The 26,032-nt window shown below is 47.4% G+C and overlaps 1 protein-coding gene across 2 annotated transcripts; it reads right to left on the reverse strand.

Annotated features, from left to right (window-relative positions):
- Window positions 1–885: 885 nt before the first annotated feature.
- On the reverse strand, window positions 886–25,675 carry LOC105495418 (WD repeat domain 87). 2 transcript variants are annotated; one of them, XM_011764919.2, is made up of 6 exons: window positions 25,519–25,675; window positions 15,213–15,333; window positions 12,521–12,691; window positions 8,956–11,828; window positions 7,932–8,203; window positions 886–6,659 (listed from the first exon to the last, which is right to left on the reverse strand). In XM_011764919.2, the coding sequence occupies exons 2-6, from the start codon at window positions 15,291–15,293 to the stop codon at window positions 1,267–1,269; spliced, it is 8,790 nt and encodes a 2,929-aa protein (XP_011763221.2). In that variant the 5' UTR covers window positions 15,294–15,333; window positions 25,519–25,675; the 3' UTR covers window positions 886–1,266. The 2 variants fall into 2 exon arrangements, with proteins under 2 accessions (XP_011763221.2, XP_011763222.2); XM_011764920.3 differs by lacking the exon at window positions 12,521–12,691.
- Window positions 25,676–26,032: the final 357 nt, after the last annotated feature.

Genomic DNA, 26,032 nt, shown 5'->3' on the forward strand with positions numbered 1-26,032 from the left:
CACGAAGTCAGGAGTTCGAGACCAGCGAAACCCTGTCTCTACTAAAAATACAAAAATTAGCCAGGCATGGTGGCGTGTGCCTGTAATCCCAGCTACTCAGGAGGCGAAGGCAGGAGAATCGCTTGAACCGAGAGGCGGAGGTTGCAGTGAGCCAATTTTGCACCAGTGCGCTCCAGCCTGGGTGACAGAGTGAGACTCCAACTCCAAAAAAAAAAAAATTGTAGAGATGGGGTTTCACCATGTTGCCCAGGCTGGTCTCAAACTCCTGGGCTCAAACGATCCTCCCACCTTGGCCTCCCAAAGTGCTGCGATTACAGGCGTGAGCCACTATACCTAGCCTAAACTCTATTTTTTTTTTTTTTTTGCTTCAACCTCAGATGGCCTCACCCCTTGGTGCCATCCAGTGATGAAGTCACCAGGTGGAGGTGGTACTGGCTAAAACTTGTTGAAGATTATTCCTTTACTCTGAGAATCTCCTCAACACCCACCATTCCTGCTATCTGGAACTCAAGTCATCAGCATGCAGAACTACAAACAGAAAAATAGAGTCAGCCCCACTGTAGGACCCCAAATACTAAGGGACAAAATGTTGCATTTTCTGACTCTAAAGCCCATTCTCTTTCCACCATATCAATACCTCTCAAATTCGTGCCAAATATATATTAGTTTTTGTGTCTGGTACTTTCCTTCTTAGAGTGCTTGGGGAGGATGGTGGGAAGGAATGAAGAGAACAAGGACAGACTTGTCTGCCTCAACACATCCACACAGTGGGCACCCCTGTCTTTTGGGAAGCTTCCCCCCATCTCAGGAGTACGTGAGTAAGTTGTTTCCCTGGCTACCTTCTTGGGGAACTAAAGTTTGCTGGGAAAAAACACATCAAAGTGCTTGTTGCAAACAAGAACCTCCTCTTTATTCCACATATAGAAGCTGTGTTTCCAGAGCTGGGAAAGGGCTTCGACCTGGCCCTACCTCTGTGTGGGCCTAGAGATGAAGGTCTAGGTCTGGGCACGGTGACTCATGCCTATAATCCCAGCTACTCGGGAGGTTGAGGCAGGAGATTTGCTTGAACCCGGGAGGCGGAGGTTGCAGTGAGCTGAGATCACGTCATTGCACTCCAGCCTGGGCAACAAGAGTGAAACCCCATCTCAAAAAAAAAAAAAAAAAAAAAAGAGAGAGAGAGAGAGAGAGAGATGAAGGTCTAGATCCTGGTGACCAGGCCTTTCTCCACTTGGCAATGAAAAGTCCCAACCTCCAGTCAGTCCCAAATTAGAGAGTGGGAGCAACGGTGTGTGTCAATGCCTTGGTGAGATGAAGATCAGCTTCCGGCAGGCTTTTCCAGGCAAGTTCTAAGATCCCATACCGGGCAATGCCCACGGGAAGGATGGTGTGCACACAGTTCTGCCAAGGGAGGGGTACCACACCCTGAAACTCCTGAGGACTTCTACAAGTATGAGAACTGCCACAAAACAGGCAGCAGAACAGCCGTTCCCCGGGAACTAGCTCTGTGGCTTTTAGGGCCTCTTCATAGATGATCTCTTGGGGTTGAGGTTCCTCTCTCATTAGCAGCTCCTGAAGCAGCTTCTGGATTCTGGGGGACTTAAGTTGGTACAGGTCCATGAGCTGGTGGAACTGTTCCATCCAAGCAGTGCTGTCTTTTGCATATCGCTGCTGCAGCATCCGCAAAACATAGTACAGTGCCACAAACGTCTCCCACAAAGGCAACTCTTCCTTCTTTTTAGAAATGGGCTGTTTCTTCTTCTCTAATTTGGGCAATCTGGGAAACCTGCGTTTATCCTTAAAATCCCAGAAGTCCTTTTGAAACATCAGTGCCAGGGTTTGTTTTTCCACAGAGGCATGGGCACTTGGAAAAATGTCTCTTGTGGCAGGATAAAAGTATTGCATTTCCATCTCCTTGTGAGCAATGGCTATCTGCTGTGCCCTCTCACTTCTGTAAGGCTCTCCTAGAAGATGCCAATTTTTAGCCCTTGGGTCTGGAATCCTCTCGGTAGCTAATGGGTACTTTTGTGTGGGGACAGCCAAAGGTTTTGGCCAGCTCTCCTTTTCCTTTGCTTTTATAGGAGGAATCACTTTCCGGTATTTTGGACTCATAGACTCTCTAGTGGGTTTTGAGATCCTTGTGCCTCGTGACTCCAGGGCCTGCTTGTGACGGTACACGATGGCTTCAAGTTTGGCCAGATTCAGCCATTCTAAGTTTCCCTTTGAGACGAGGTCTTTGAGCAGCTGGCATAGTCTGTGGAAACCATCCCTGGAAAGCTGTTCTCCTGCTTCCATTCGTTCTAGGACATGGCGGATCCACTCTACATCTGAGAGGATTTCATCTGCATGTTGTTCCTTAGCCGGGATTTGGGAGAGAGGTAACTGTACCTCAGTCTGTCCCATCAGAGGTGGATGCTGCAGAAACCACTTCCACCAGGCACCTAGTGGCTTGTGTTGGAGTTCCTGACCTTCCACGGTCCTCCTTAATATGTGGGACATAAATGGGGTCTTTAAGTCCCGTGCTTCGGACTCTAAAACTGTACCCAAAACATGTGGAGGTATGGGTTCATATTTTCCCATCACTTCTCTTTCTTTATCCATTGTCTCTGAGAATTTCCTGGGTATTTCAACTACTGTGGCCTTTTTATCTTCCCAGGATATTTGTTCCTCTGGCACTGGCACTGGTATTTTCTCTTTCATCTCCAGAGCTCTTGACATCAGTTTCTTCAAAGGGCTTTTTAGAACTCCCAGTCTTACAGCCCCATCTTTGACATGAGGAACTCCTTTTCCAATGGAAAGGACTCTTTCCTTTTCTCTTAGGATCTTTCTTCTTTGTTCTTGTAACTTAAATAGTTTTTCTTTTTTTAAGGTATCTTTTTCCCTGTCCATTTCTTCTTCCAATGAGCTGCTCTCCTCTTCCTCTTCCTCATCACTCAAACTTTCTATCTCTTCCTCACTCGTAATTTCTTCTTTCTCCTCAAACACTTCTTCCTTCTCCTGAACCTCCTCCTTCTTCTTTTCCTTTTTTTTCTTCTCCTCCTCCTCCTCTTTCTCCACTTGCTTCTCCTCCCCTTCCTCCTCCTCCTCTTCCTCCTCCTTCTCCTTTTCCTCTTCCTCCTCACTTTCCTCCTCCTCTTCTCTCTCCCTTTCCTCCTCTTCCTCCCTTTCCTCCTCCTCCTCAGAAGACAAACTCTCTTGCTTCTCTAGTTCATCTAACAGGCTTTCCATTTCTTCAGAAAAATGCTCTTCACTTTCCACTTCATCCACTTGACTGGAAAACTTTTCCTTTGGTTTATCAACTCTCTTGGCCTCTTTCCTCTTTCTCCACCTTCGTTTAAGGAATGGGATTACCTCTTCTTCTTCTATTCCTCCTTCCTCTTCATCATCCAGTATGACTTCTGAATGCTTTCTGGCCAATTTGCTCTCTTCCTCAGTCATTTTTTCTTCTCTGTTTACCATTCTCCTCATTTCCTTGGCCAGTTTTCTCTGCTTCCGAGCCAGTTTCTTCTCATCTTTAGTCAGTTCTGATCGTTTTTCAGAAAAATCCCACTCTTTGATATCCAGCTTACTCTGTTCTGTACTCAGTCTTCTCTCCTTAACAAAGAGTGACCTCTTTATCTTTGTCATTTTTATTTCTTCCTGTGTTAGTTTCCTTTCATCCCTGGTTAGTCTTTGAAGTGCCTTTAAGATTTTGTTTAGTTTTGCTGGTTCCTTGGAAAGGCTCTCCTTTTTTTTAATCAAATTCCTTTCAGCCTTGGCTAACTTTCTTTGCCCCTGGGCAAATATTCTCCGTCCTCTAGTAAATTCCAGTTTTCCTTTGGCAATTTCCCTTTCCTCCATGGCCAGTATCCTGTCTTCATGTAGCAGTATCTTCTCCTGTAGTGACAATTTCCTCTCAAGTAGTTCTTGTTCAACTTTAGTCATTTTTCTTTGTCTTGAAGTTTCTGGAGTCTCTCCCTTAGACAGTGTTTCCTTTCCCTCAACCAGTCTCATCTTCTCCTCAGCCAGTCTTTTCATTTCCAGGTTCAATGCCTTTTTTTCCTTAACAATATCCAACTCTCCTCTGAGCCGTTTCTTTCCTTGGACCATTGCCTTCTCCAGAGCTAATTTCATTTTTTCCTGGGCCAATTTCTCCTGTTTCTCGGCCAGACTATCCTCTCCTTGGACCAATTTTTTCTCTGTTTCAGTCAGTTTCTCCTTCTTCTTGATCACGGTCTCCTCTTCCTGTGTCAGCTTCTCCTCTACCTGAGCCAGTGTCTTCTTGAACATTCCCAATTTGTTCTTTACTTGCACTAATTTCTTTCTGCTGTGGGTGAGTCTTTCTTTGTTATAGAGTAGGTTCTCTTTCCTCTGAGCCAATTTTTCCTTCTCCTGGGCCAGATTCTTCTTTTCCTGAGCCAGATTCTTCTTCTGATACAGTATCATCTTGTTCTCTGTGAGTTCTTCCATGCTGTTGATCCATCTTTCCCTTTTCTGGGCCAGTTTTATCTTCTTCTTAATCAATTGCTCCCTTTTCTGTCCCAGTCTTTCCTCTTCCTCAGGCATTTTTTCCTTGTGCTGGGCCAGTTTCTCCTCTTCCTGGATCAGCAACTCTTCTTCCTGGGTCAATTTTGTCTCTTCTTCAGACAGTTTCTCCCTTTGCCAGATCAATGTCTTCTCTTCCTCAGCCAGCTTCTTCTTTTCCTCAATCAGTTTCTCCTCTTCCTGATTCAGTTCCTCTTCTTTCCAAGACAGTTCTTCCATGTCCCATTCCAGTTCCTCCAATTCCTGGGCCAGCTCCTTTTCTTGCCAGTCCAGATTTTGTTCCCTCTGGGCCAGTTCTTCCACTTTCTGGACCAATATGTTTTTTACCTCGGCCAGTTTCCCTTCTTTCTTTGCTAGTTTCTCTTCTTCTCTAGCCACTTTCTCCCATTTCTTGGACAGTTTCTTCCTTTTCTGGGCCAATTTCTCCACCTCCTGGCTTAGCTTCTCCCCTCTTTGGGCCAGTGTTGCCTCTTTCTGGGCAAACTTACCCTCTGCCTGGGCCATTTCCCTGTCATCCTGGGTTATTTTAACATACGCCTGGGCCAGTTTTCTCTCTTCCTGGGCCAACTGTCTCTCTTCTTGTGCAAGTTTCTCTTCTTCTTGTGCTAATTTCCTCTCTTCTTGGGCTCGTTTTTTTTCAGCTCGGGCTTGTTTCCTGTGTATTCTGGCCCGTTTGTGTTCTTCTTGGATCTGTCTCTGCTCTTCTGTGACCTGCTCTTCTTTTTCTTCCTCCTTCCGAGACACTTCTTCTTCCTCCAAAGTCACTTCTTCCTCCAAAGTCACTTCTTCCTCATCCTTGTACAGTTGCTCCTTGGATTCAGATTGCAACATATTTTCCCAGAATTGTTTCCACTCTTCCCATTTCAGCTTCTTGTCCTCCTGAAGCATTTCCTCCTCCGGGGATAGCTTCTCTCCAGCCTGGTGTAGTTTCTCCTCTTCCTGAAGAAGCCTCTTCTCCCAGTCTTCCTTCCATGCCTTCCAGGATTTCCTTGTCTCACCATGGGCCTGTTTCCACTCATCCCAGGACTTTTTCCAGTCCTGCCAAGACGATGTCCTCTCAATCATAACCGGTTTTCCTTCTTGTTCAACCACTTTCTCCTCTAGTGTGGCCATTTCCTTCACTTCCTCACTCATATCCCTCTCTTCTTTGGGCATTTCCCTCTTTGTTTTTCCTACTTTTCTTTCCTGCTGGACAGCTTTCCTCTCTTGCTTAGGTGACTTCTGAAAGGTTTTCTTCTTTTCTTTCTTTGATATTTGTTTTCCCTTGGTTACATCACCTGGTTCTAAAAAAATAACTTTCTTTTTCTTGCCCTTTTTCAAAATCACTTGGGTTTCCTCCAAGGCCGGCATGTCTTTTGCTTTCTTTTGTGCTTGTTCTTCTTCCCTTGGCATCACTTCGTGTCTGATCACCTCTTCTGTCACACCTTGTATCATGTCCTCTCTAATTGCTCCTTCATGGATAAAAATTGGTTTCTCCTCTGGCGGGACTACATCCCAATCAAGGTCCTCAAGCAGAACTTTACTTTCTTTCTTCAACAGAGGGCAGATCTCCTGAAAGAGTTCCCAACTGGGGTGCCTATCTACCAGCATCTCCTGAGCAAATGTCACTAGCTCAGTGTTTAGATTTTCTGACATTTTTGTTTGGGAACCAGATATCCTCAGGGTCATAAGACGACACAGATCGTCCCGCCATGATAAGCCATCTCCAGCGGTTGACCTGCGGCCAGATATTCCTGAGGCTCCGCGCCCTAGAATTTTAACCTTTTTAGTAACTGGCTGTTCCATTACAGGAGGTGTAGGTTTCTCAGTTATAACTTTGGCTTCTTTTCCCTTCTTCTTGTGCTTCTTTTTGAGTTTCCGAGCTCTTGCTTTCTTGTCTCTTTTGTCACGTATTTTCCGCAGCATCTTCAGGGTCAATGCAACGTGATCCTTTGAGATATCTTTCTCCTGAGAGTCAACATCTTTTAAGAGCTTTGTTACACTGGTGCTTGAAGACCACTTGGAATGGACGGATGCTTCCTCCATCTCAACTGGTGCGGCCTCAGTCCCACTTTCATCCTCTAAGAGGCCTGGCTCAGTGATCATATGTTTAGAGTCTCTCTCTTTCGTCTTCTTGAGACCCCGCAACCATTTTCGGCCTGTAGGAAAAATGGAGAGGTGGAGGTAAGCAAAGTATGGGGAACTAAATGAAACCTTTCCAAATATTAGGTGTGAGCTAAGAAGAACTGTCATAAAAGAAGTAGCAACAAAGAGAACTGAGGCCTTAAAAAACAAAAAAAGCATCTCTTTGCTTTATTCCTAGCCCCCTACTCCTGCCAAATCCTAGAGAGCTAGGCCTTAGAGTCTTCCTGAGTTTGAGTGGATCCTTCCTTAGAAAGTCTTTTTTTTCTTCATTGCTTTCATAAAAATCAATTTTATTGAGGTATAATTTACATATGATATAATTTTAAGCAAACAATTTGATGAGTTTGAAAAATGTATACACTCTTGTAACTATTGCAATTACAATCAGGATATAAGGCATTTCTATTATCCCCCTAAATTCCCTCCTACATAGTGTCCCAGTCAACATCTGTCTACCCTTAATCCCTGGCCCTAGGCAACAACTGATCTGCTTTCTGTGACTGTAGATTCATTTGCCTTTTTTAGAATTCCAAATAAATAGAATCATTTAAAAATGTGCTCTTTTGTATTTTCTTTCAACAGTTTTTGAGATTCTTCCATGTTGTTGCATGTATCACTCTTTTTTATCACAGTAGTATTTCATTTTATGAATACACTGTCATTTCCTTATCTGTACACTTTTTAAAAAATTATACTTTAAGTTCTGGGATACATGTGCAGAACATGCAGGTTTGTTACATAGGTATACAGGTGCCATGGTGGTTTGCTGCACCCATCAACCTGTCATCTACATTAGGTATTTCTCCTAATGTTATCCCTCCCCTAGTCCCCCATCCGAGAGTGCCTTTTCTATGATGAGACCTTTCCACTTATCTCTCTTCCCACCTGGTATCTCTTTTTTTTTTTTTTTTTTTGAGATGGAGTTTCGCTCTGTCACCCAAGCTGGAGTGCAGTGGCACCATCTCGGCTCACTGCAACCTCCACCTCCTGGGTTCAAGTGATTCTCCCACCTCAGCCTCTCGAGTAGCTGGGTTTACAGTCACCCACCATCATGCCTGGCTAATTTTTGTATTTCCAGTAGAGACGGGGTTTCACCATATTGGCCGGGCTGGTCTCAAGCTCCTGACCTCGAGTGATCCACCCGCCTCGGCGTCCCAAAGTGCTGGGATTACAGGCGTGAGCCATTGTGTCTGGCCAGCCCACCTAGTATCTCTTGATCCACTTTAACACTAACTACCCTGCCTCTTGAGGACCCTGAGGCATGGACCAGATTACCCCTTACATACTATGCTTTTTGACCACTGCTCGGCCTCGTCTGTGGCCTTTGCTGTGCTTGACGGCCACTTCAGGTTCTTCAGAAACTGTAGGAGGTTTCACGGAGAAGGATTTAAGTTCAGAAGCCTTTGGGACATCTAAAGAAAAAGCCGGCTTTTCATCTCTATGTGACAGAGTCAGGTCTTCATTCAATCTCTGCTCCACTTGAGTGGAAAGGATTTGGAGATCTGTGGCCCGCATCCCCAGCAGATGGTCTAGAGTTTCCTCCCCGATCATCTCCTGCCTATGAAAGTCAAAGGAGAAGAAGGACTATGCTGAGTCAGGAACAAAAGGGAGAATGGGAAGAACAAAACGGCTGTGGAACAGGCAGGAGGCTTGGCAAAGTGGCCAAGAGAGACGGCATATACAGAGGAAAACAATGGCTGAGACAAAAGAAACTATCTATGAAGCCAAGATGGCAATGAATGGAGTGATCTGTATTGGAGGCTGTAGAAACAGGAGAAAAGGATGAAAATGGAACTTGAAGAGGTAGCGGACATATAGGAAAAGCAATGGAGAAAGGGGTGAGCAGGCCAGGTGTGGTGGCTCATGCCTGTACTCCTAGCACTTTGGGAGGCCAAGGTGGCAGGAAGATTGCTTGAGCCCGGGAGTTTGAGACCAGTCTGGGCAATATAGTGAGACTCTGTCTCTACAAAAAATTAGCCAGTGTGGTGGTGCATGCTTGTAGCCCCAGCTACTGAGGAGGCTGTGGCAGGAGGATTACTTGAGCCTGGGAAGCAGAGGTTGCAGTGAGCCAAGATCGCACCACTATACTCCAGCCTCCAACAGAATAAGTCCCTGTCTCAAAAAAAGAAGGAAGAGGAGGAGGAGGAGGAGTGAATAGGGGATTGTCAAGAATACTCATCTAGGAATGAGCAAAGGCTATGAGAAAGAAGAAACGTCAGGAAGAATTAATAAACAGGGATGAAGAAATAGCAAAGGAAAGGAGGGGGAAATGGGGAATGGGGTGAAGAATTGAGGGAAGCACAAACGTACTGCATCTCCCGAAAAGTCTCTTGTTTCTGGATCAGCTGTAAGAGTGAGGTCCTAGAGTGGATTCCAATCTCAGACATGAGGCTTAGAGTCTTGACCCTCACTCTTTCATCCTTGTCCATTAATCCCTGAGCCAGAGGCATGGCAAAAAGATGAGTAATCATTCCTAGACGCTTCAGCCCTTCCCAAGCTAGTTCTCGGATCAGCGGGTTGGAATTGGTTGTATCATCCAGTAGCCGACGGGCTGTCTCAGAGCGTAGGGCTGGAGACACCTGGTAAGAGGCAAAGATTTGCCCTAGTGCACCAACACAGTACTGGTACTTCAGCAAGGAAGCATGGACCATAATATTGAGCATTGTCTCAATCATGCTATTAATGGCTATTTCACTCATCTTTCTTCCCAGCCAACTTCGGTTTGCTCCATCTGTAAGGACGCCGTAGGTTATATCCTTGGAAAGTCTCATTTCTAGGAATTGTTCATCCTCCTTCTCTGGATATTCTATATTACTTACAGTTCTTACCTTGCTCCGCCAGAAAAAGAATTCTTGAGACCTGTCCCATTCCAGCTCCCGCTGGGGTGCATGCAGGTTGCACTGTAGGTATATTGGGGTGCCCTCTGGCCAAAGACGGGCACGAATCACTGAATTGGGGATATAGCAATCAGGGGCAAAAAGCCATTCCCGCCCATGACCAAAGTAGTATCGCAATATCTGATAGGGGTTGAGTCCATCCCAGCTAGTCAGTTGTAGTTGGGGAGGAAGCACATAATGGCGTTGGTAACGTTTACTCATCTGCGTCCAATTTTCCATGTCCTGCAAAGAATAATGCATGGAGGAACGCAGTAACACTGGGCTCCCTTCCTCATCTTCTTCTATCACATGTGGCACAGAATGGTCAAAGGCAATGGCCCGCTTGTTGACAAGGTTCTCCAGACCCACTAATTTCTGTTGTGCTTTTCCAAGGTAGATGTACTTGGGCACAAACATGGTCTCAAAGGAGAAGAAGAAGCTTGGTATGAAAGGCTTAGGGATTTCCAGTACTTCATCTGATATGCTCATAAAGGAAAGGCGAGTCAGCAGGGCTGGGGGAAGCAATTTTAAACAGGACACTAGGTAAAGACTCTGGTTAAAAGTCACAAGCAGGTCACCCCGGTCATTTGCAAAACAGAGTGGGCCAAAGTGCAGTGATGAGTCCAGAATGGCTATGAGTCTGCCATGGAAGTCCCAGATCCGAACAGAGCCATCGGCAGAACCTGTGACGAAAAGACTCAAGGAGAGGCAGACATCAAAGGATGTGATGGCACACAGGTGCAGAGGCAGTGTTTCTATGAATTTCAAGCCATTTTGTGACCCAGAGGACATAAAATCATGGAACTTCCAGAGACGCAGGCAGTTTGTCTCTGTGATGGCACCCACAGACTTGGGCAAGAGTATCAGATGTGTTAGGTGACAGCTGCTGAGGATGCTGGCGAGAGGCTGCAGTTGTACTTTGACCCCATCAAGCACAGCTTCTGACAGGTGCACATAGTCATCCATTCCATAGGAACAGAGCAGAGAGTTTCCTTCGCCACCAAAAATCCCTCCAGACAGCGTGGAGAGTGCCAGTACAGCACCAAAGTGCATGAATTTTTCTAATCGAGCACAGCTGTGCTGGGAGAGCACTCTTATCACACCACTCTGGTGCCCAGAGAATATCAGTCCCTCTAGACCCCGCCCCAAGTTGAAATGCCCATAAGCCAGGCATTGTACAAAGTCCTGAGAATTTGGTGAGGTGCCTAGAAGATACTTGGCTGGGCAAGGGCAGCGGGTTGTGTCAAATACCAGAACCTCTGAGCTGCCTGTTGCTACAAAGAGCTCCTCTTTACCTGGGTCGTAGGCCCAATCCACAGCCCGGTCCACGATTGAGAAGGGCCAGGTGATAACCAGAAGGTCCCCTGTTATTGGGGACACAAAGCGCAACAAGCCATCCTCGGTGGTACACAGGATCCGGAACCAGTTATTTCCACAGTAGACCCGACGCAACTGCTGGGGAGCAGAGCCACAGACATTGAAGAGGCTGTAGAAGCAGGGCAGGCGGCGCAAGGAAAAACTATGGGTAGTTTGGCAGAAGAAAGTAATGCTGTCAATAAACTGGAGCCGGTACAGCTCCTCGCCAAGCTCTAGCCGCCGAAGCAGGCTCCCTGAAGTCAGGTTCCACTCCTTGATTAGGCTGTCACTGCCAGCTGTTAGCAGGGTGTGGGCCTCTGGTCGGCTGCGGATACAGATCACTCCTGAGTGATGGGCCTGGAAACTATGGAGCGGATGGCCCTGCTGGAGGCTCCAAACTTGGATTTCCCCAGCTTGGTTTCCAGCATAGAGAAAGCCCTGATCAAAACAAGTGAAGCAGCAGGTGATGGAGGAGCCGCTGCTGGTGGACATGAACCTCTTTACCTCTCCCAGCTGACCCTTGCCCTGGCGCATCAGGACCCTCACCACCGTCTCACACAGGGCCAGGAGGGAGCCATTGGGACCATTCAGCACGATGTCCTGGACCAGCTCATCACCTGGCATGGAGATCATGTGGGCTATATGGAGGCCCGTGCCACTTCGCTCAATGACCCAGGTCACCACTGCTCCCAGGACGCCAGATAGAAGCATCTTCATTTCCGGGTCATAGCAGAGGCAGCTGATGTTGAAGCGGCAGTGCACTTTACCCAGGGGTTTGAATGCCCGAAAGTGGTCCCCAAAGAGTCGCAGGATCAGGTCACCACAGTAGACCACGAGGATATGAAAGGAACCTGTGTGGACCATGGACTGGATGGGTGGCAATCGTTCAGTCATGGAGAATATTCTTTTCTCAATCATGTCCTCAGTTTTGCTCTTCATCCACACTACAGCCTAGAAGAGAATAAGATGGAAACTGCCTAGGCCAGGCGCGGTGGCTCATGCCTGTAATCCCAGCACTTTGGGAGGCCGAGGCAGGTGGATCACCTGAGGTCAGGAGTTCGAGACCAGCCTGGCCAAAATGGTGAAAGCCTATCTCTACTAAAAATACAAAAATTAGCTGGGCATGGTGACCGGCGCCTGTAATTCCAGCTACTCAGGAGGCTGAGGCAGGAGAATCGCTTGAATTCGGGAGGCAAAGGTTACAGTGAGCCAATGCACTCCAGCCTGGGTGACAGAGCAAGACTCCGTCTCAAAAACACAAAAAAACAAAAAAACAAACAAAAAAAAAAACAAAAGAAACTGCCTAGAACTGATAGTAGTGCAGAATATTCCCTTATTTCCCCATGTTTTGTGTGAAGGAGGAGTTGGAGGACTCTAGAGTGATTTTATCCCTTGGTGATGGGAACTGGAAATACAGTAGAGGCAGGAAGCCTAGGACCCTTTTCCTAACCTTGGTTTACTTCGGGGGAACCATACAACCCACTCAACATGGGGACTATAATTGGAGAAAGGATGAGGAGAGATTTCTGGTTCCAGACCACATTAATTCATGGGGAATATCTTCCTTTGTCAATCTGGGCTAAGAGCCATATGGGCATGGCCCTGGGAGAATGGGCCAAGAAGGGGAAGAAAGGCAGTCTTACCTGTATTTCTTTTGTGCTCGATGTCACCCAAGAGAGGGAGGTGAAGAAATGGGCATCACTGAAGTAATAACATACACATGGCATATTTTGAGGATAGCGAGACTCTTTGAACAGTATCTGGGACCGGTCGCTCAGCACAATTAGGCTATTCTTTGGGTCTTCTGAAGGTTGCTGGAGAGAGGTGTGGCATAAACTAAGAGGCTAGGGCACAGAGGCACTAAATATATTCTCGCATAAGTCACAATTGGAGGAGTTCCCAAAGTCATGCCTCCCACCCGAAGGACCTACTCCTGTTACACTCACACGTGCATAACTTATCACCTGTGGGACAGCTATACTTCACAAGCATGTAACAAATCCCCCAATGCAGGAGAGAACACAACCCTACAGAGCCTCTGTGTGCAAATTTTATAGTGTGAACACGGGGAAAATGATGTTCTTTTCTTTTTTTTTTTTTTTTTTTTTTGAGACGGAGTCTCGCTCTGTCACCCAGGCTGGAGTGCAGTGGCCGGATCTCAGCTCACTGCAAGCTCCGCCTCCCGGGTTTACGCCATTCTCCTGCCTCAGCCTCCCGAGTAGCTGGGACTACAGGCGCCTGCCACCTCGCCCGGCTAAGTTTTTTTTTTTTTGTATTTTTAGTAGAGACGGGGTTTCACCGTGTTCGCCAGGATGGTCTCGATCTCCTGACCTCGTGATCCGCCCGTCTCGGCCTCCCAAAGTGCTGGGATTACAGGCTTGAGCCACCGCGCCCGGCCGAATGATGTTCTTTTCAACATGAAGTTAGCCATGCCTGCCCTCTAACATTCCTTTTTTTTTTTTTTTTCAGATGGAGTCTCACTGTGTTGCCCAGGCTGGAGTGCAGTAGCGTGATCGCAGCTCACTGCAACCTCTGCCTCCCAGGTTCAAGCGATTCTCCTGCTTCAGCCTCTCAAGTAGCTGGGACTACAGGCACACGCCACCAAGCCCTGCTAATTTTTTGTATTTTTAGTAGAGATGGAGTTTCACCATGTTGACCGGGCTGGTCTCGAACTCCAGACCTCAGGTGATCCACCCGCCTTGGCCTCCCAAAGTGCTGGGATTACAGGCATGAGCTACTGCATCCAACCCCCTCTAACATTCTTGCTTGTGTCTAGAAGGTACATGTACCATAAAAGACACAATCTTTAACAGAATAGTCAGGCAAGTACATCACCTTACACCCACATGGAATATAGCAGAGTCTCCCAAAGTCAGTGCATCAGTGCAGCTCTAAGTTACTGAAGCTTAAAGCTGCACTAAGTGAGACTCTCGGGACACCCTATCGGGCCTTTAAATTTGACAGAGGACGAGCATTTATACCATATATATATAATCCAACGGTGATAGAGTATGTGCTATGAAACATGCATCTGGGATCCTGTAATTTTTTTTGTTTTGTTTTTTGAGACACAGTCTCGCTCTGTGGCCCCAGGCTGGAGTGCAGTGGCCTGATTTTGGCTCATTGCAACCTTCGCCTCCTGGGTTCCAAGCGATTCTCCTGCCTCAGTCTCCCGAGTAGCTGCAACTACAGGTGCAGGCTACCACACCTGGCTAATATTTTATATTTTTAGTAGAGATGGTGTTTCACCATGTTGCCCAGCGTGGTCTCAAACTCCTGAGCTCAGGTGATCTACCTACCTTGGCCTCCCAAAGTGCTGCAATTACAGGCATGAGCCACCACGCCTGGCCCTGGGATCGTTTTTTTTTTGTTTTTTTTTTTTGTTTTTTTTTTTGAGACGGAGTCTCGCTCTGTCGCCCAGGCTGGAGTGCAGTGGCTGGATCTCAGCTCACTGCAAGCTCCGCCTCCCGCGTTCACGCCATTCTCCTGCCTCAGCCTCCCGAGTAGCTGGGACTACAGGCGTCGCCACCACGCCCGGCTAGTTTTTTGTATTTTTTAGTAGAGACGGGGTTTCACCGTGTTAACCAAGATGGTCTCGATCTCCTGACCTCGTGATCCGCCCGCCTCGGCCTCCCAAAGTGCTGGGATTACAGGCTTGAGCCACCGCGCCCGGCCTGGGATCATTTTATGCAGAGCCAACCATAGCAAAACTGAGATTGGCAACTGTTCTCTCTGGTGTCTCCTCCTCTGTTTTAAAAAATCTCTCAGCCAGGTGCGGTGGCTCACACCTGTGATCCCAGCACTTTGGGAGGCCAAGGCGGCAGATGGCCTGAGCTCAGGAGCTCAGCCTGACCAGCCTGGGCAACATGGTGAAACCCCATCTCTATTAAAATTACAAAAAATTAGCCGGGCATAGTGGCGTGTGCCTGTAGTCCCAGCTACTTGGGAGGCTGAGGCAGGAGAATCACTTGAACCCGGGGGCAAAAGTTGCAGTGAGTCAAGATTGCGCCACTGCACTCCAGCCTAGGTGACAGAGCGAGATTGCATCTCAAAATAAATAAAATTTAAAAATAGAAAAACTCTCTTTCCAGAAGGTCAGTTCCTCTGACAGTGCTTCAGAGTGTGTCCACTTTCCACTATGAAAATGTCCTTGCGAGTAGTCTGTGACTCATGGAAATTGATGGCCTACCTCCTGCTAAGGTGATGACTATCTTTATAATATACCTTGTTTGCTTCCTGTTCTCAAGGACAATCTGTGGCTCTTCTGAAATGCTCATGACTCTAAGACGGGTAGCAGCCAACCTATGATGTGTTTATGTCCTACATATACATTACCTTGCTTTCATCTATGGTGTCATTTAGGAGGAGTTTTAAATCTTTCCACAGGGGAATGAGCCTGGGGGAAGATGTCGCCATGAGACTCCCTTGGCCCTCCTGAGGACCGTTGCTTAAAAACCTGTGGGAATCCAAAAGAGCCCAGCTTAGTCACTGCCACTTTTCGAGAAGCTAGGAATCAGAAGGCAAGAACAATGAATTCATGTCTATTGAACACCTTCTGAAAGTCAGGAACTGTGCACAAGACATACTTTCTCATTTCATCCACTCTACAGCCCAGTAAGGTAGGCATTATTTCATTTTATAGATGAGAAAACTGAGGCCTGGAGACAGCAAATGGGGAGTGAATCTTAGCGTGTTCCTTCCTATTGTAACCCAGTAACATAAATGGGTGAGAGAAGCAGAGAAACCGAGAGGGGGCTGGAAAAGAATACCCTCACAGGCAAATAATAGTCCTTCACATTTTGTGTTGTGTCCGGAGAGCATTTTGTGAAGACTGTGGGGTCTCAAAGTATGGTCCCCGGACCTCCTGAACCAGCATTCCTGGGGGTAAGTTTTATTTTGTTTTATTTATTTATTTATCTATTTTTGAGACAGAGTCTCTGTCACCCAGGCTGGTGCGTGCCTGTGGTCCCAGCTCCTTGGAAGGCTGAGGCAGGAGGATCACTTGATTTTTTTAAATTTTAATTAGTTAATTTATTTATTTTGAGACAGAGTCTCACTCTGTCACCCAGGCTGGAGTGCAGTGGCCCAATCTTGGCTCACTGCAACCTCCGCCTTCCAGGTTCAAGTGATTCTCCTGCCTCAGCCTCCCGAGTAGCTGGGATTACAGGCACGTACCACCACGTCCAGCTAATTTTTTGTATTTTTAGTAGAGACGGGGTTTCACCATGTTGGTCAGGCTGGTCTTGAGCTCCTGACCTCAGGTGATCCACCCACCTTGGCCTCCCAAAGTGCTGGGATGACAGGTGTGAGCCACCGCTGTCTGGCCACCTGGGGGTAAGTTTAAAAAAAAATAAAGCTGGGCGTGGTGGCTCATGCCTGTCATCCCAGCACTTTGGGAGGCCGAGATGGGCAGATTACAAGGTCAGGAGATCGAGACCATCCTGGCTAACACGGTGAAACCCCGTCTCTACTAAAAATACAAAAAATTAGCTGGGCGTGGTGGCAGGCACCTGTAGTCCCAGCTACACAGGAGGCTGAGGCAGGAGAATGGCGTGAACCCGGGAGGCGGAGCTTGCAGTGAGCCGAGATCACGCCACTGCACTCCAGCCTGGGCAATAGAGTGAGACTCTGTCTCAAAATAAATAAATAAATAAATATTTAAAAAATCAAGTGATCCTCCTGCCTCAGCCTTCCAAGAAGCTGGGACCACAGGTATGCACCACCATGCCTGGCTAACTTTTCAAACTTTTTTTTTTTTTGTAGAGATGGGGTTTTGCTTTGTTGCCCAGGCTGGTCTTGAAGCTGGGTTCCAGCTTTAGCCTCCCAAAGTGCTAGGAATACAGGTGTGAGCCATAACACCGACCTGTAGGTGTCAAAATGCATATTCCTGGGCTCCTCCCCTAGACCTACTGAATCAGAACCATGGAAGTAGGACTCAGGAACCTCCACTTGTAATGTGCTCCCTGGGTGATTCTACTGGCATTGGAGCCTGACTGCTGAAATAGGAAATGGAGATATAGGGCACCCAGGACTAAGAGTCATCCCCAGCTAGCACATATGGAGAGAGGATCCAGCCATTTGGCTTTGCAGGTTTCCCTGACCATGTGGAATCAGGTAGCTCCTTTTTTTTTTTTTTTTTTTTTTTTTTTTTTTTTTTTTTTAAGATGGAGTTTCGCTCTGGTTGCCCAGGCTGGAGTGCAATGGTGCAATCTCGGCTCACTGTAACCTCTGCCTCCTGGGTTCACGCCATTCTCCTGCCTCAGCCTCCTGAGTAGCTGGGATTGCAGGTATGCACCACCACGCCCGGCTAATTTTGTGTTTTTAGTAGAGATGGGGTTTCACCATGTTGGACAGGCTAGTCTTGAGCTCCTGACCTCAGATTATCCACCCACCTCAGCCTCCCAAAGTGCTGGGATTACAGGCATCAGCCACCAAGCCCGGCCTCAGGTAGCTCTCTTACAGGAGGTACATCTGCTGTTCATTGTCCTCATCCCCGTTCCCTTTTCTTTGGCCTTCATGAGGACAAACCTCTACTTTTCCTGGTTGTACAGTGAATTACTTTTAACATACCCCCTCTGTCAGGAAATCTGTTACTACTTGTGGGAAAATGGGCTAGTTTTTCCTCATTTGTAAAATGAAAATGCCACTGTTGCTTATGTTACAGGATTGCTGCAAAGATTAAATAGGATAATTTATGTGAAAACCCTTTTAAGCATACCCTGTAGTGACAAACACGACTTCTGTTTGTAGGCTGGCCTAGTTCTCAGACAGGTGACCACTCTATTTCCTTACAACTCAAACTTTGTGCTTTTCAGCTGCTCTGGAAACATGACAGTTAAATTTATAGTCTGGCCAGCAGAGGGCAACGGAGGCCAACCTTGCCTGCCAGATGTAGAAGAACTTCATCCGTTTAGAGAAATAGTGGGAACTTGTTAGAAATGCAAATTACTGGGCCCCACCCCAGACCTACTCAATTGGAAATTCTGAGATTAAGGCCCATCAATTAGTTATTGTTGTTGTTGTTGTTTTGTTTTTAAGATATAGGGTTTTGGCTGGGCGCAGTGGCTCACGCCTGTAATCCCAGCACTTTGGGAGGCTGAGAAGGATAGGTCACCTGAGGTCAAGAGTCCGAGACTAGCCTGGCCAACATGGTGAAACCCCGTCTCTACTAAAAATACAAAAATTAGCTGGGCGTTGTGGCAGGCGCCTGTAATCCCAGCTCTTCAGGAGGCTGAGGCAAGAGAGTCACTCGAACCCAGGAGGCGGAGGCTTCAGTAAGCTGAGATTGTACCACTGCACCCCAGCCTGGGCAAGAGTGAGATTCAGTCTCAAAAAGAAAAAGAGACAGGGTTTTGCTCTGTTGCCCAGACGGTAGTGCAGTGGCATCATCATAGCTCACTGCAGCTTTGAACTCCAGAGCTCCAGAACTCAAGTGATCCTCCCACTTCAGCCTCCCACGTGCTAGGACTACAGGCATGTGCCACCACACCTGGCTAATTTTTGTTTCTTTGTTTTGTTTCTGTGGAGACAGGGTCTCACTGTGTTACCCGGGCTGAAGTGGTCACAAGTGATCCTCCCACCTTGGCCTCCTGGTCACAAGTGATCCTCCCACCTTGGCCTCCCAAAATGCTGGGATTTCAGGCATAAGCCACCACGCCTGGCCTATTTTGTTTTTTTGTTTCCATTTTTGTAGAGATGGGAGTGGGGGTGGGGTAGGGATAAGGGGGTGTCACTATGCTGTCCAGGCTGGTCTCTAACTCCTGGCCTCAAGCTTCGGCTTCCCAAAGCCTCGGCTTCCCAAAGCGCTGGGATTACAGGCATGAACTGTTGCACCTTGCTTCAACAATAACCAAAGTGTGAAAAACACTGGTTTAGAGAACTGGTGGAGTCCCAAGTCATTTGGCCTGGGCTTCCTGAACCTAGGTCAGCAGAACCCACCTTCTGGTATGGCTAAGCCGAGGCTCTGTGTTACCACAGAGACTTGCTCACTGGATTTGCGGTGGGGGAAAGCAGCAGGCAAAACTTATCATCATCATCATCATCTCACATGCATACAGTGGGTGAGAGCCCAAGGAAAAGCTTTCAACGTCAATCATTTCCTTAATTCTTGAAAGAATCCTGAGAGGCAGATATCATCATCTCCGTTGTACAAAAGAGGAACATGAACTCAAAGAGGAAAAGGGATGTGTTTAAGTCTACAAAGGGCAGATCAAGACTAAGATCCACCGGGTACAGTGGCTCACGCCTGTAATCCCAGCACTTTAGGAGGCCAAGGCGGGTGGATCATGAGGTCAGGAGTTTGAGACCAGCCTGGCCAACATGGTGAAACCCCGTCTCTACTAAAAATACAAAAATTAGCCGGGCGCGGTGGTGGGCGCCTGTAATTCCAACTACTCGGGAGGCTGAGACAGGAGAATCGCTTGAACACAGGAGGCAGAGGTTGCAGTGAGCCCAGATCACGCCACTGCACTCTAGCCTCGGTGATAGCGCAAGACTCTGTCTCAAAAAAAAAAAAAAAAAAAGACTAAGATCCAATCCACAGTTCAGGATTCTTCCACTATATCAGAGGAGGAAGAGGTTTTGCTGGCTGATGCTAAGAAGGCTCTCTGATCCACAAATCCACTCACAGTGGGAACTTGGCACTGGCTGGCAGCACACAGCATCCTGTCTCTTTCCATGCTCCCCAAACTGCATGCTGCCCTCCTGCGATAGCTGTCTCCATTCGGTTCCACTCAACCCTGCACTTGCTGCTCATTCTGAACACCTTTCAGGCTCCAGATGATCTGCTTCAGATCCTGCACAGCAGTGGAGGCCCCTATGGGAGTTACCCCAGGCCAAAGTGGGAGGCTCACTCGCTTGCAGCCAGAAGTTCAAGGCCAGCCTGGGCAACATAGTGAGACCCTGTCTCTACAAAAAAATAAAAGTAGCCAGGCGTGGTGCCATGTGCCTGTAGTCCTAGGTATCTGGGAGGCTGAGGTGGAGGATCACTTGAGCTCAGGAGGCTGAGGCTGCAGTCAGTTATGATGGCCCCACTGCATGCCAGCCTGGGTGACAAAGCAAAATCCTGTCTCAAAAAAAAAAAAAAAAAAAAAAAGCCAGTTGCGGTGGCTCACGCCTATAATCCCAGCACTTTGGGAGGCCGAGGTGGGTGGATCACAAGGTCAAGAATTCAAGACCAGCTTGACCAGCATGGTGAAACCCTGTATCTACTAAAAATAACAAAAATTTGCCAGGCATGGTGGAGGGTGTCTGTAATCCCAGCTACTCCGGAGCCTGAGGCAGAGAATTGCTTTAAGTTGCAGGAGGCGGAAGTTGCAGTGAGCCAAGACTGCACCACTGCATTCCGGCCTGGGTGACAGGGTGAGACTCCAACTCAAAAACAAAACAAAACAAAACACCAGAAAAAAACCAAACAACCACCACAACTCAGAGTTACCCCACTGGCCCCTTCTTGCGGCCTCAGAGCTGCTGAGAGAGCAGTCATTTGTAGCAAATTTGCAGTCACTGCCATCACTTCCCATTATTCCAAATATCTCCACTGGGTCCCACTTCTCTTGACCAGCCTACAAAGAGCAATTGGTTGGGACTATTTCAGGGAATATTTCTAGGTGATGAGTGAGAAGGAGGACTTTCAAACCCCAAATCTCTATGTTTATTTAATTTTATGGGGTGTTTTTTTTGTTTTGTTTTTTTGAGACAGAGTCTTGCTCTGTTGCCCGGGCTGGAGTGCAGTGGTGGAGTCACAGTTCACTGCAGTCTCGAACTCCTGGGCTCAAGCAATCCTCCCGCCTCACCCTCCTGAGTAGTTGGGAACACAGGCATGCACCCCCACGCCTGGCTAATTTTTTAAAAACTTTTTGTAGAGACAGGGTCTCACTATGTTGCTTAGGTGGTCTCAAACTCCTGGGCTCAAGCGATCCGCCTGCCTCAGCCTCCCAAAGTGCTGGGATTACAGGTATGAGCCACTGCACCTGGCCCTTTATGTTTATTTTCTTATTTATTTATTTGCTACTCTTTCGCACATCATAGACCAGTTTCCTTGGGTTAGCCTCAGAGGATGACATTCAACTCCCTAATCCCAGTACCTGTCCTTAAAAGCAAGTTTGTAGTGAGCTCCAGATGCTTTAATCCCAACAGTCTTGATTGTTTAATATCTTTTACTTTTTATTTTTTGTTTTTTTGAGATAGAGTCTCACTCTGTCGCCCAGGCTGGAGTGCCATGGCGGGATCTCAGCTCACTGCGAACCCCGCCTCCGGAGTTCACGTGATTCTCCTGCCTCAGCCTCCTGGGTAGCTGGGATTACAGGCATGCACCACCATGCCCAGCTAAATTTTTTTTTTTTTTTTTTTTTTTTTTTTTTTTTTAGTAGAGACGGAGTTTTACCATGTTGGCCAGGCTGGTCTCAAACTCCTGACCTCAGGTGATGCACCCGCCTCAGCCTCCTAAAGTGCTGGGATTACAGGCGTGAATCACCATGCCCGGCCGATTGTTTAATATCTTTTTTTTTTTTTTTTTTGAGACGGAGTCTCACTCTGTCTCCCAGGCTGGAGTGCAGTGGCCGGATCTCAGCTCACTGCAAGCTCCGCCTCCCGGTTCCAAGCCATTTTCCTGCCTCAGCCTCCCGAGTAGCTGGGACTACAGGCGCCTGCCACCTCACCCAGCTAGTTTTTTTTGTATTTTTTTTAGTAGAGACGGGGTTTCACCGTGTTAGCCAGGATGGCGATTGTTTAATATCTTAACGCAAAGATCATCTAATGGGAGAATTCAAGCTCTGTGGCCAATTTAGCGTGAAGGGTATTTGGGACCAACGAATGTTATTCCTGCTGATTGCGGAGACAAACCAGGTCCATGACTGATGTTGACACTGGAACTATATTCCTTTTCTTAGCATCAGTCCACTGTAAGGTACATAGTGTTCGTGATGGCCTGAGGAAAGGCAATCCTCCCACGAGTTTTGTCTTGTTAAAGAGAGTTGACTCTAGGGGGCGCTGCACTCCACGACACAGTCAGGCCCCTGGGCTCCCATTGGCTCACTAGTTGGCTCCACTGTGTTCTGTTATATGTGTGTGTGAGGGGATCCAGGCAGGTTTCTTGCTCCCTAGAGCTTACAGTCATCAATGAAGAGATATAAAATGGATTGCAGTGGGAAACTCTAGATGATGGGTTATATTATCCCGTAGAACTTTTCTGCAACTTTTAATTTTCTCAAATTAAATTGCAAATTAAATTCAGTTTTAAGAAGGAAAAGTATGAAGTGCTTTGAGTACATATAATGAGGAGACCTGGCCACCCAAAAGGAAGGTGATGAGTGCGCCACACTGTGAGACAGGGCCCTGCATGGATTATATAACCTTGCAGGTGGTCTCACGTTTGGGGACAGGGGTGCAGAAAGTCCAGCAGGGGACAGGGGTTCAGAAAGTCCAGCTGGTATCGGAAGGGCCTAATTAGTTGACTGTAAAGTCAGAGGGGCAACCTAAGCTTACTTGGTTCTTTGAATGACATTACTGATAAGGAGCCCAAGTTTGTCCCCAGGGCCTGGGAGTGCTATTCTGGCCTTCAGGTGGCTGCATAGCTAGGGCTGGGGGTGGAATGCATTTAACTTTCTTAATGGGAAGAAATAATTTTCCAGGCTGACAAACATACATTAACAGGGTGGGCTAGTTTCTGTTGGATGGAAGTGTTACCCTGGATCCCTGAGAAGTAATGACAGTATCCAGGATTAATTAGGTTGTAAAGTAGTAACCAGGAGTTTTACGTATCTTTTAATTCTTATTTATTTTGAGACAGGGCCTCACTCTGTCACCCAGTTGGAGTGCAGTAGCACGATCATGGCTCACTGCAGCCTCGACTTCACTGGCTCAAGTGATCCTCCTGCCTTAGCCTCCTGAGTAGCTGGGACTACAGGCTAGTGCTACCACACCTGGCTAATTTTTGTACTTTTGGTAGAGATGGGGTTTCACCATGTTGCCCAGGCTGGTCTCAAACTCCTGGACTCAAAGAATCCATTTGCCTCAGCCTCCCAAAGTGTTGGGATTATAGGTGTCAGCCACCACACCCAGCCTATTTTGTTTCTTACAATTATTCTAATGACTTAGCTATTATCCTCCCTGTAATTAAACAACTTCTTTTTTTTTTTTTTTTTTTTTTTTTTTTGAGACAAGAGTCTCACTCTGTCGCCCAGGCTGAAGTGCAGTGGCATGATCTCGGCTCACTGCAAGCTCTACCTCCCGGGTTCACGCCATTCTCCTGCCTCAGCCTCCCGAGTAGCTGGGACTACAGGCCCCTGCCACCATACCTGGCTAATTCTTTCTATTTTTTAGTAGAGACGGGGTTTCACCATATTAGCCAGGATGGTCTCAATCTCCTGACCTCATGATCCACCTGCCTCGGCCTCCCAAAGTGCTGGGATTACAGGCTTGAGCCACTGCGCCCAGCCAAAAATATTTTTCTTATGCGAGTGATAATATACTATATACACTGTTATTCACCTTTTTTTTTTCCTCTTAATATAGCTTTAAGATTAAGTCATGTTAATACATATAACTCTGTTTCATTTCTCAACAGTTACTAACTGCAGGGCATTCCAATGTGTGGCTGAACTATCATTTATTTATCCAAATTTCTACTAATGGACATTGGGTGGTTTCCAACCTTTTGCTATTGCAGCTAATGCTGCAAATGAATATCTTTGTTAGTGCCTCATAACATTTTAATTTTATTTGATTTTAATTTAACTTAAATTGTAGAATTGAGGTCAGGCATGGTGGCTCATGCCTGTAGTCCCAGCACTTTGGGAGGCCAAGGCTGGCGGATCACGAGGTCAGGAGGTCGAGACTATCCTGGCCAACATGGTGAAACCCGGTCTCTACTAAAAATACAAAAATTAGCTGGGTGTCGGGGGGTGTGCCTGTAATCCCAGCTACTTGGGAGGTTGAGGCAGGAGAATCACTTGAATCAGGGAGTCAGAGGTTGCAGGGAGCTGAGGTGGCATCACTGCACTCCAGCCTGGCGAGAGAGTGGGACTCCATCTCAAAAAAAAAAGAAAAAAAAATGTAGAGCTGAGGCAATGAAAACATTTTTCCATTAACCTAACTTGGAATAATATTTTGGATGTATTTGAGTTAAAGTATTAAAATTAATTTCATAGCTGGGTGACATGGCTCACGCCTATAATCCCAGCACTTTGGAAGGCTGACGTAGGAAGATGTCTTGAGGCCAAGAGTTCAATACCAGCCTGGCAACATGGCAAAAAAAAAAAAAAAAAAAAAAGTAAGTAAATAATAATAAATAAAATGAATTTTACCTGTTTATGTAAAATTTAAAATTGCAGGCCGGGCGCGGTGGCTCAAGCCTGTAATCCCAGCACTTTGGGAGGCCGAGACGGGCGGATCACTAGGTCAGGAGATCGAGACCATCCTGGCTAACACGGTGAAACCCCGTCTCTACTAAAAAATACAAAAAACTAGCCGGGCGAGGTGGCGGGCGCCTGTAGTCCCAGCTACTCAGGAGGCTGAGACAGGAGAATGGCCCGAACCCGGGAGGCGGAGCTTGCAGTGAGCTGAGATCCGGCCACTGCACTCCAGCCTGGGCGACAGAGCGAGACTCCGTCTCAAAAAAAAAAAAAAAAAAAAAAAAAAAAATTGCATATGTGGCTTGCATTACACATAAATACACACATACACATAAATTTTTTTTTTTTTTTTTTTTTTTTTTTTTTTTTTTTTTTTTTTTTTTAAAGATACAGGGTTCTGCTGTCGCCCAAGCTGGAGTGCAGTGGTGCAATCATGGTTCCCTGCAGTCTCAAACTCCTGGGCTTAAGCGATACTCAGCCTCTTGAACAGCTGGGACTATGGCCACATGCCACCACGCCTAGCTAGTTTTTTAGTTTTAGTAGAGATGGGGTCTTGCTATGTTACCCGGCCAGTCTCCAACTCCTGGCCTTAAGTGATCCTCCTGCCTCAGTGGCTCAAAGTGCCTGGTATATTTCTCTTAGGTAGTATTGCTCTACATTGCCGTAGTCTGGTGGTGGCCTGATATCCCTATTGGACAGAAAGTTCCCTGAAGTAGGACTCCAGTCTGTCTGGATTTCTCTTGTTTCCATAATCACCCAACCTGACAAAGAATAGGTGCTTAATCCATTTTTGTTGAATGAGTGGAAAAACGTGCTCTCCCAGGAAGAAACATCTGCTTCCCAGCTTCAAATGTTAATCTTCCTAGAAGGCAGGCTGAGGCGGAAAGGGTATTGACTACGGCTTCTCGACCAGAGGACCTTGCGATTCCAGTCAATTCCCTCGGTAACTCTTATGGAGGCGTGGCAATATACATTTAAAAAGGAGTGTGTGTTAAGGGGTATTCCGCTGCTGGGTTATGCCAGCAGGTGGATTAAATTCGGATAAAATTTCCCAAGGTGTAGGTACTCTACAAACACTAGTTACCCTCAGGAATGTGTGATCAACAAAAGAATGTAAGATAACAAGGCCCCTACGCAGCCCTTGGGTCTTGTGGCTGCCGTCGAAGGCAGAGCTCTGGAGCCGCCTACGCCGGGGAGAGGCGACTACACCCAGGGCCCCTCACCCTCGGGCCTCCTGCACGGGGGGAGGCAGGGCGTTTCTGTCTCAAAGCATGGGCTGCGCCTGTTACCTGCGACAGGACTCCCGACAAGGGACGGGTACGGTGTGTGCACTCAGACGCTCCTTGAGCTAGGGGCAGCGAGTAAGAAGCTACCTGGCGGATGCTGCGAGAGGACTCCGCCCACAGAACGGTTAGACCCCAACCCCGCAGCCAGCGGACTCCCCGAGGCCAGGGGTCTGAACGCGCGTGCGCATGGGCGCGCGCTCGAAAGAAAAAAAAAAAATCCTCTCAGCGGGGGCCCGCGGCAATTTAGGCCGGGGTCTGCCGGCGAGCGCGCGTGCGCGAGCGCGCATCGACGCCCTCCTCCACCACCCCCTTCGCTGGGGGTCTAGCTCACTGCTCCGCTTCCTCCACTTCTCCCGGGGGAAGAGTGACTAGCGTCCTAAGGGTGAGTGACTCGAGCCTGGCAGAGAGTGAAAGAGAGGTTCCGCCGAAAGAAGGGAGGAGGCAGACGGGGCTAGGAGAAAGGAGAAACCGCCCCGGCGGGGTGAACAGCGCAGCTCTGGAGCTGGAGTCTGCAGGA

Source organism: Macaca nemestrina, chromosome 20, assembly GCF_043159975.1.
Source record: "Macaca nemestrina isolate mMacNem1 chromosome 20, mMacNem.hap1, whole genome shotgun sequence".
In the NCBI taxonomy this organism is placed as follows: Eukaryota; Metazoa; Chordata; class Mammalia; order Primates; family Cercopithecidae; genus Macaca; species Macaca nemestrina.